The sequence below is a fragment of the Chroicocephalus ridibundus genome, chromosome 13 (genome assembly GCF_963924245.1).
Source record: "Chroicocephalus ridibundus chromosome 13, bChrRid1.1, whole genome shotgun sequence".
Classification (NCBI taxonomy): Eukaryota; Metazoa; Chordata; class Aves; order Charadriiformes; family Laridae; genus Chroicocephalus; species Chroicocephalus ridibundus.
In genome coordinates this window covers 11,196,628-11,207,509 of record NC_086296.1, presented here as the reverse complement: position 1 = coordinate 11,207,509, position 10,882 = coordinate 11,196,628, and the positions used below count along the sequence as shown (strand labels likewise).

General features: G+C 38.8%; 1 protein-coding gene across 3 annotated transcripts in view; it reads right to left on the bottom strand.

Annotated features, from left to right (window-relative positions):
- Positions 1 to 87: 87 nt before the first annotated feature.
- MED15 (mediator complex subunit 15) overlaps positions 88 to 10,882 on the bottom strand; it is a 30,809-nt gene continuing 20,014 nt past the window's right edge. The window contains exons 10-18 of one of the 3 annotated variants that reach the window (XM_063350540.1): positions 6,674 to 6,816; positions 6,255 to 6,382; positions 5,221 to 5,355; positions 4,760 to 4,823; positions 4,525 to 4,591; positions 3,911 to 4,071; positions 3,540 to 3,706; positions 2,553 to 2,651; positions 88 to 2,413 (exon numbers count right to left, since the gene is read on the bottom strand). In XM_063350540.1, coding sequence (XP_063206610.1) covers positions 2,277 to 2,413; positions 2,553 to 2,651; positions 3,540 to 3,706; positions 3,911 to 4,071; positions 4,525 to 4,591; positions 4,760 to 4,823; positions 5,221 to 5,355; positions 6,255 to 6,382; positions 6,674 to 6,816 — 1,101 coding nt within the window. In that variant the 3' untranslated portion in view covers positions 88 to 2,276. The remainder of the gene's footprint in view (positions 2,414 to 2,552; positions 2,652 to 3,539; positions 3,707 to 3,910; positions 4,072 to 4,524; positions 4,592 to 4,759; positions 4,824 to 5,220; positions 5,356 to 6,254; positions 6,383 to 6,673; positions 6,817 to 10,882) is intronic. The other 2 variants (XM_063350541.1, XM_063350542.1) reach the window with 2 other exon arrangements.

Sequence of the window (10,882 nt, the reverse complement as noted above, 5' to 3'; positions counted from 1 at the left end):
TTAATGGAGTTTTATAAACAACGATGTGGTCTTGTAGAGTGAGTATAATCAATGTAAATTTTATTTTTATAAAAGTGTTCCTATGGAATGTAGCGAATGCCTTTTCCTTTGAAGGGGGGAATGAGCTATCAGTATTTATAATACTGAAATGAACAGTGCCATATGTAGAAACATTTCTGTTTGACCAATGACTGCATTGAAGCCTTTTGCACTGTTCTAAAAAAAGAATTAGCTGTAGGGCTTACAGGCAGAGAAGTTACAAAGGCAATAGAAACTGCAAGTGGACCAAGACATTTATAGGAAGTTGCACCAATAGGAAAAAAAAAAAAAACAAAACAAAACAAAAAACCCACAAAACAAAGAAGATGGGACAGGGCAGCACAAGTGGCATCTCACAGCCCAGTGTTGGGCTTAAACCTCCTCTTCCCTGCCTGACGCCTCCCCAGTCCAGGCAGGTTTATGCCTTCTACCTCCATAAGCCACTTCTCCATATGTTTGCACCTCTTGTGTAGCCACTGTGCTCAATGGGGTATTAACACCCACCTGCCCCCCCATTTCTTATTATTATTCTTATTTCTATCAAGACAGATTACAAACTGTCTTGGTGCTGCTGGCTCTTTTGCCCTAAGGAAAGAGTCGGCCATGTAACAGTACTGGTTAGAAAATGACATCTTTCATTTGTAGACACCATTGCCAAACTCCTGAGCAGGTCTTCCAATTTGCTATAAGAACAGTAAAGACAGTGTTGCATGGGATGAAGAGCCATTTATGCCTTCCTCCTCTAACCTTCAAAGCCTACAAGTTTTCCCTTACCATAGAACAAAGTAACCATCATCCAACAGACACAACACAACTAGTATCTAAGGATCAACATGGGAAGAGCAGTATAATGTTAGCATCCAACACAGGAATAATAATAAATTTATTACAATAGAAACAAACAGATAATTCATGTACAAAATACTGATAGCATTCTGCTGCCTCAGTCAGTGCTTACTAAGTACCCACAGTTAAGAACATCCTAAAACTGATGACACCACACAGATTTACGAAAGTCATAGCTGCTCTTTAAGGTTTGCTGTGCAATACAGGGAGATGGACCGGGATATAATGGGAACATCTGAAATTTGAAATTATTCTGCATGAGGAAATTAGGAGTGAGCACCTTATAAAACAATCACACTATGCATGAAATTAGAATTACTTGTGGCAAATGTTTTCATTAGAAGTGCCCAACAATAAGGCAGCTGATGACTGACTTGAGTGCCCATCATTGCCTAAGGCACAAAATATTAGTTGTCAGTTCTACTCCTGAGCTATGTTGATTTTCCTTTTGTGTTTAAACAAACGTATGTAGCATAGAAGCATTTTCACTGAACAGCATCAACTTCCAAAGGAAGCCAGACACCACAGAGAGACTCTTAGTATAAGAAGAAATGCAGCTACGAGCTTGCTGGATTGATTTGTGTTATACGGGCTTTATATTGTTGTGTTTCCCCCCACACACCTTCAGGTACACATTTACTGAGTTTATAGAGGAACTCAGTGTGCACATTAATATCTCTTCTTTCTAAACACCTCACTCTTTTGGAGTGAGAAACGTGGTCCATGCCAACCAAAAACTGCTTATAGAAAGTAGTGTTTAAAATAAGCTATAAAATACATTTTTTTTTTCTGTATTTGGTTCCCACCCCAAAGTATAATCATCCAGATTTATCTATCTCACATATTTGAGGGATGCCTTCAAAGGCTGTAATTTATCCCATCTCTGGGCAAAGGTAATAGGCAAAAAAAAAGATTCCCGCAACCACTGAGAAATTTGCAAGCTCATTGTAGTTGCAGCCAATTTATTTCTGGGGCAGCATCAGGTCACAAAACATACAGTGTGAAAGGAATACTGGCACTGAGCAAACTTTGAAGCAAATTAGGACATTCTCTCCCTACTCCCTCTTATACCAGACTCCCTGATGGAAGTCCACAAATAGTTTCTTCTCTAAGAAGACAATAAAAACTCATCCTAATACAGTCTCAAGAACCATATATACACATTCTGTATATTTGAAAATGCTGGCAAAAGTCCACAGAGGCAGAAGATAAAAAGCATGAAAGCTAAATCTAACATCAGGTTCTCTACCGAACCTGACACCTAGAAACCAAACAACATAAGGCTTCTTTCTTCTGTAGTACCCTCCCCAAAATGTGATTTTCCAGTGGCATGTGGAAGAGGCCAGCTGTTGAGACCTTCTTTCTTGCTTCACGATTTAGAAAGTAAGATGTTATGCAGCAGAGAGGCAGGCCTGACGAATACTTTGTGCCCAGGTGTTCAAGAGTGCTGTGACTGAATGCTTGTCTGGAAGTTGCAATAGTTTTGAAGTCATGTACCGATACACTGACTGCAAAAAGGGATTGGCTGCTGGAAAAGAAAGAGAACAGATAAATGGAGTTATAATAAAAATAATATATAAAAAAAAAAGAATAACATTAGGTGCTGACATTTCCCCACTATTACCGCATACACATGCCCAACAAATGTCACGCTAGCATCCTCATACCATACTGTCTAGGGTTTTTTATCCACAGAGGGCTCTGATCTGGATAGTCCGCTGGAACACTGAGCTGTAGTGGTGGGACGTTTGGAAGATTCTTGTCATCTAGAATGCAAACACACTTCCCATCAGAACAAAGCATTCCTTGCTGGACAGAGATGGGTTTTGTGCATAATTCAGCTTGTTTTCTAGCCTCTGAACCCCAAGGAGGAACCAGGCTGTAATCTCCATTTTTGTTGGAAGGTGGGCTCGTTCTCATTTTAACAACACTCTTAAATTCTCAGAAGAACCTGGCAAACACAGCTCCATCTCTCACATATTTCTTCACCTTGCCAATCTCAACATTTCATCAGCTGAACTTCATTAAGTTATACACCTCATTTTTCAAAATTAAGTGCCTTATGTACTAATATTCAGGACAAAAGCAGTTCAGATTTTTTAAACGAAGGGGAGGAGGAAAGAATCCATTTTCCCCATTGGAATCCAAGTGCAAAATAAGCTAATAGACTATAACACTTTATGCTTCTTCAGCTGAGATGAAAAAGCGATGCAATTTGAATTTCTATTTTAAACATACATCATTGCCGGTAATCATTAGTACAAATTGAAGTAGACCCAAAAATTAACTCAGCATTTCTCTAGCTCTGTCCTAGTTGTTGGAGGCAGAATGATTCTTACGTATCAGTATAGCTCAAATCAGGAATCAAGATTATTGCTAGCAACAAGTAATTTTCTAGACACTAAATGAGATTACCAATTGCAACTTCAGCACAAAGAAAGGATCAATCAGCATGAACAAAATCTCCAGGTGTACCCTGAAGCAGGCTGTGCCGAACATCATGACTAAGCAGTGCTATGAATCTGGTAAGTACAGACTTCACGCAGAAGTCACAGGTTGGCAAGATTCAAGACTGTCAGCAAAAAACTCTTCAATTTCTACAATCAAGCTCAGCACTTCTTTCTGAATTTGTCCCTTAGTTTTTTCTTGCTTACCTAGCTTGCATATGAGATGAACTGTGCCATTATTACTGCAGTGGGAAGGGTCCAGGTTCACCAGGAATTTAGGATTTAATCTTGCAACTTCCCCTTGTAAGACATTTGGTATAGTCTGTCTTTCATCCTCTTCATATTTCCGTTTTCGAGGGGAAACAACTGGGGCCCTGTGGAAAATACAGTCCACAAATGGACTAGGTGAAAGTGTTATGCCAACACTGCATTTGTCAAATACTTTACAGGTGTAAAAACAAAAGATATAACTCACACCCACCCATAAACCCATTTATTCTTTTAATAGTTTCCACAAATAAATATTTTTTCCTTAAATAATGAACATTTAAGACAGACAGCAGGTCAATGATACATACGTGATCGGTGGTCCATGAATTGCAGTCATAGCTGGCATAAACGTACGGTAAAGGGAATGGTTGAAGACTGGTGAACGGATGTTGGCCAAAACAGCATCCAGAAGTGGCTGACACAAGTACTGCTGCTTGGTGGGGGGCACTGGGGGAGGTGGTGGAGTAGGCTAAAACACAAGAGAAGCCCCTTTTCTTTTAATCATCACCAAAAATGAAGTCTCTACTATTGATCTATTGATTCTGCAAAATTTTATAGCAGAAAACTTCCAATGCATAAAATGCAAACGATTCTCAAAACTGAGAGGAAAAAAAAAAGGGGAAAAAAAAAAGCAGTCTGCATTTAGGAAGTCTGTCCTGAAATCAGCTGCAAAAGTTCATAGAAAGAATTACTCAAGTCTTTGCACAAAGCAGAAAAATTTGAAAGTTCAGTTAAAAGATATATACAGGTGACTTACATGAAGTAAATGCTTGCCCATTTTTTCCTGTTTTCTTATTTTGTCCAACCTTACTTGAAGTCTTAACAACATGAGCAACAAGAAATGCAAAAAAATTATCTTGCCAAATCATAAGACCTTTTGGAATTAATTCCTTATCTCTTGCTAGCACAAAGCATTACGTACCACAGCCATATCATTTTTCAGCTTCTCCAGAGCAATTTCGCATTTCTGCAGTGTCTTTAGAGGGCACCTGCAGAAGAGGAGAAATTTCATAACCACAAAATGGTCTCCTTGGCTGAAGTGTTTCTGCTACCTGAGTCCCACAGCCAGCTTCAATGCCAACATGGCTGGATGCTAAACAACAAATTTCTGGAAAAGCTGGCAAATCTGATGCCTAGACAAAAGTAAAAAGAGTTACCGTTTGGAAGGGTCAGTCAGGATATCCAAGAGACTCTTCATTTTACTCAGATCCTTCTTTCTATCTGAAATAATATCAGAGACACAAACACTGACTACACGAATAACTTCCATACTTGCAGACAGAAATACAGTATACTGCTAAAAGTGAAAACATGAGCCAACACTGAAGAAAGTAGTGAGGATCAAAGATCTTTCATCTAATCATAAGTATATCCATTGTCTAAGCTCTATGCGTCTCAAAAACATCAGAAAAGGAAAAGTGATGAGAATTTAAGGATTTTGCTTCACAGTAAAATCCTTACAGTCATAGGCAAAAAAAGAGCAACTAACATTCACTGCAACTGATGTTCATGTTTAATCCCTAGAACAGAAACCATCACAAAAGGCAAGGTACTGCTGCTTTCATCAGAAGAGATAATGGACAGAGAGAAATGCATGACTAAATATAGGGAACCTCACCTTCATTTTTATCTATTTTATTGATCATCCTCCGGAGTGGCTCAATGTATTTTGATAGCTGTTTGAGTTTCTCCAGATACTGTTGCTCCTCTGACTGGCTAGAACTGGCTGGACTCATGACAGAATTTGGATTTCCTGGCAAGAAGTAAAGACTGCATGTCACAGAGATGATAAAAGACACTGCAGAACAGCATTCTCACATTTCAGAATCTAGATCTGAAATGTGGCACTCTCAAAGCGTAGCTCACGTCAAATATCCAAATCCACAACTGGATGCCCTCCTCAGTTTAAGTGCTTGTCCAACCCTCTAATCTTTGTGCAGAAATAACATGTTCTGTAGACAGAACAGCAATTCCCATTTAATACAATTTTTTTCTGAAAAGGTCCAAAGTTTCATATACCCATTTTCTAGGTCCTCATTTTGCCATCACTCTGGTGCATTAAGCACTAAATCAATACACTGAATTTGCTGCAGTTTTCCTTAAGTCGGTGCTTTCCAAACTGCAGAGCACAGAACACTGGTATGAGAAGGAGCCAGTATGTTACTTCCACTCACAGTATCAGAAACTGCTTATTACATCTGGGAGAGAGAAGAGCACAAGTGTCAGAGTACCCCTAGGAAGATGTTTTGGAGCAAAGCAGCCTGCCATCCGTGATTAAGTGGTTACATCCTTTACAATTGCATGCTGTTGCTAAGGGTTCCTTCCTGCATGGAACCGAGGAATCATTATGCCTCTATAAACTTGCTCCATTAAATTAAGTATCATTCTTCTTTTCAAAAGATTGGGGAAGTCAGATAAACCCGTTACATAGCTCAGTGATGAAAAAAGAGGTTTTGGTTGATTTGGATTTGAGATATCCATGTTGTTGCGTTAGGTGGTGCGTGTGACGTTCACTACTTGCAATGCTGGCTGCTTTGTAGAGCTCTTTAAAGTTTACATCATGTGAAATAATAACGGGCTTCCTGGGAACTATTACAGTTACCAAAACATACACCAACTCATGGTCTGCAGTATAGCTCTCAGATCATTTACCTGGAGTGTTTAAAGGACCTGGGGATGGGACACTGAAGTTCTGGGGTGTTCGTGCAGCTGCTGGGCTCTGGGATGGTTGTGGAGATGGACTGGGGAGAAAGCTGCTGGGTGATGGAGCTGGGCCAGAGCTGAAAAATAAACATAAAATCAAACCTCTCAGAATCTGACAAAGAAGCATGATCAGCCTGTGAGCAGATATCCTTTTAGCAAGCATCGCTATGGCACTCTGTAGCTCTGCCAGTAGACTTTACTTAAAATGAGGATTTTCAGAGTGTCTTCGGCACAATCCCACCTGTGCTTTCACTGAAGTTAAAATTCATTCACTTCATTGGAAACAGAGTAAGATACACTGAATGCTTCTGAAAACCTCACCCTTAACAGCGTTGACAAAAGTCCTCAAAAGTTGCAGTCTAGCTCACCTGACATTTGAGTTTGGCTGAGAATTTGGCTGGCCTGGCTGAGGAGATGGCTGCGGCTGTGGTGGCGGAGGCATTGATTGGGGTGTTTGAGCTTGTTGGACAGGAGACGGGGATGACATCATGGTAATATTGTTCTGGCTGACCTGAAATGTGGAAGAAGATAAGATCAATAACAACAAAAGGGAGTACGGGATGGGAACTTAACTAAAAGGCTTTACCTATGGAGAGAAGCGTATCCTCAGGCCTACAAGAAATGAAAGTGTTAGTTTCCTGTTCCTCCCCATAATGACGGTCCAACCTGTTTCACTCTTGAGGCTCTCAGGGTAGTACTTCGTATCAGCTTTACTAGAAATAACCATTAAAACTGCACGTAATTTGAATAACTGTATAATAATTGTTTTTCATTTCCCAAACCATCATGTTGCAATTAAAACGTCAGAAGTGCCATCTGAAAAACCTGTACTTTATTAGAACTAGAGTAAAGAAGAGCAGGAAAAAAAAAAAGACAGTTCTAACTGGAGAATTAACAGCCATAAAACCCCCTCCTTATTTTGACAATTTAATTACAGTCTTCAAAGGTCTGTCAGACTTGACTGTAGCTTCCCAACTGGCTTTCTTTAGGAGGAAGAAAATAAAAATAATTAAGTAAGCCAAACCACCATCTTGTTTAAATACTCAGCTTTGAAAATCTGGGTGGAGACAAAACACTCCAAACTGAATGGCTGGGTGGAAAAAAAAATGAAGTAGCTTTCTGACCTTTGGAGAATGATGAGCTGTGCCTGAAGGACAAGAAGACGGATAAGAATGTTTCCAGAACAGCACCAAATTCTGGGTAACAACTAAATTTATTTTGTACGCTTTAAAGTGTCAGAGCCAGATGATGCTCAAATTATAGCAACTTCTCGCATTTGTTCTAATGGAATTTTTTACCCTTGATCGCTTAAAACCAAACAACCAAAAAAAAAAAAATCATGGCCAGGAGCATGGTATAGTAATGCAGTTATTAAGTGATCATGTTTGTTTAAGGCACATGCAGAGTTCTTATGACCTGAGGCTATAAATAAGTACATACACAGATAAACTGAATTAGCCCACAGAGGGCAGTAACTCATGCATCCACTCTGTAAATCATTGATTAGCACCTTTATGAATTAACAACTCTGTTTCCCTCAGTCTAAACCATTTTTAAACAAAGGTCCCAGTAAATCCAAAAGTCCCAGGCACTTCACGGGCACCGCAATTTGGTGTTGTCCTTCACTCACTCCTTAAATCTAAATTATCCAACTGTTTCCAGAGGACATGATATTTAGCACATTAAAAAGAAGTAAGTATTGCAAGGTCTGCTTTTGCAAGTACACACTGAATATGACAGGAAATGCTTTGCTTGGAATACCACATTACAGCTATGCAAGAGGTCACACTCCACTAAATAAAAAAAAAATAGCCCAAACAATCCCCAGCTAGTTGCAAACGTAAAACTACTAAGCTTGAAGATATTAGTTTATCATCCATTTAAATATAGTTTAAAAATCAAATGACATACTATGATTTTTTTTTTCAATCTTCAATAACACCATTACCTTCACAGCCTCTCCTACAAAGATAATATCTAGAAAAGTGAGGCTGAAATGATGTTTTAAATCAGCCATTACATCTTCCTTTTCTCCACAATCAACAAATACTGAGACTGTGCTTACTGTTTTTCATAGGAGGTGGATTCTTCAACAGCGTATCTCCTCCTCAACAGCTGGAAAAGCATTTCTGAGATTGAAAAGCATGATCTGCCTCCCAAAGAAATGAAGCATTCACCACTGTTGGAAGGAAGCGTGGCAGGGGGGTTGGAACTAGATGATCTTTAAGGTCCCTTCCAACCCGAATCATTCTGTGATTCTATGAACACTGCAAAAGGCACTCCCTAATTTTTTTACAATCTAGTTAACATTCTATTGAACAGCAAGTGATTTAGAACTTACTCATATGGATGCTGCACCCATTTTTCACCAAGTCAAACTAAGACCACTTTTGAGTGGTTCATCACTTCCTGAAAATCAGGCCCCTTTTAAGTGTTTCAAGTTGGTTACACAAAATTACTTCTGAAAACTTAAATTTCTGTGTTTTGCGAAGGAAGGAAGAAGGATTTCATTAGGTTTTTTGCCCAATTTAAGCTTCTGTATCCATTTCAACACTAAGGTCCCTTCACATTAATTTACTAATGTTGCCGAAAAGCAAAGATAACATGCAGCATCTACTGCACACATAAGCATAGAATGAATTAGGGTTTGGGGTTTTTTTGCATTACTCCTTCTCATTTAATTACATGCATAGGCAAACAGCCTTCCTTCTTGCAACAGGTTTGCTCTCCACCGGCTTCATTTCAGAATACCCAAGTCTAATATCTAAACTTCAGCAAAATTGAGACATTTTCAAAAACATGCACTCAGAAGTATGTAATTCTGAACTTACTGCCTTACTTTTCTTTGAAAGCAGTTAATTTGCTACATAATAATTTCAGATGTCTCTCTGTAGAATAGATCTAAAGATGCTTTCAGCTTTAGATTTCTATCCTGTTTGCAGGATACGGATTAACAATTTAATGACATTTCAACTTCTAGGGAATACTCTTTCGAACTGACTCCCACTAAAAAGAAGGCTTAAAAAAAAAAAAATACCCAGTAAACCCCAAGAGACAAAAAAACCCCTCCCTCTGGAGCTTTAACTCCATTACACTCATTTAGCTCCTTATTTAACCTTAGCCATGGTTACTGACCATTTGTACACCCTTCATCTTCAACACGCATAAGGAAATGCAAGTACACATTTTTTCACTGCAGGATGAGAGTTTCTGCATTTACAAGAATATTCATGGACAGCTATCGCACCCCACTGAACATGAATTTCCTTGGCAACTCTGCAGTGACCTGATCAAGCCCTAATTTTCTAAAGTCTTGCCCAAAAGATATTTAGGCTTGCATGACAAAATTTTGCACTTAATACACACCAAATGGAAGCTGTTCTTAGTGTTTAGAGCATACCATGCTGGAAGATAAACTTAATTATGAGACCTACCTCCAGTTTACTGAGTCTCAGGCAAGGAACTGACTAGATAAGGCTAGCAAAAATTTTTCAGCTCCTGGTAGCAAGAGTGTACAATATGCAGAAGCTAATGGCAAGGAAAAGGAGACTGCAACAAGGAAGTGATGGGTAATAAGGAGGAACAGTAGAAACATTTTCAGTCTAAGGGAAAACTCTAGAAAGCATTTAGACTACTGTACTTTCAGTTTTAGTGTTAAGCCAGTAAGCACAGCCTTGCCTACTCCATTGCAAATTGGGTTACTGCTTGACATGAAAAAAATGAAATTCTGCAGAATTTCAAAAAAGTTCAGCTACAGGTTTCCATATTCCCAGTCAGGCCTGTATCCCTTGCTTTATTTTAGTATTAACTCAGTTTTATCCCCTTCCCTCCCCCCCCATATTTTCAGTTTGCTGACGATTTCTGTGCCAACAATAAATTGGAAGCTCATACTATTGCAGACTGCAATAAATTTGTGGACAGAACTGGGAAGGTTTTGACACTAGAAATACAGGAGAATGATTGGTATTAGCACATTAGTTATCTAACTGCCAAAGCAAAAGCTGAGTATTAGTTTAATGTTTTAAAATTTCAAGATCAGCAGGTTTCTTGAGCCAATCCAAATATGGTATACGAAACTTCTCTTAGCTGTTCAAAAAGTGCCACTAATACTGATTATAGTTCATGTTAGGTAACTATTCAGGCACAAACAAACTTCAGCTAAAAAAAAAAACAAGTCAGTTCTAATTCTCTGGCAATTCAAAAGACCCGGAGATTGTGGAATACAATGCCATATCAGTAAATATATCCTTTGGACTGAAAAGACTGCAATAGCAAAAAAAACCCAACCAAAAAAAAATCCCACTGCAGAATCAATGAAGCCTTGTGACAAAAAAGGACAGACTGACATTTATGCCATATGAGGTAATAATAAATAGCCACACAGAACTGATAACACATCTGGTCCTTTTGTTGAAAGAGATTCTCCTCCAGTGCAATACCAAGATGCTTTTCTAAAGAGAAAAGACACTCTGAATTACCTATCACCAAGCCTAATGAAACAGTAGTTAAGGAAATGACAGACTCTTAAATGAGTAATTAATAACCAGATATATGCTACAGCCCTTTACTCCTACTGT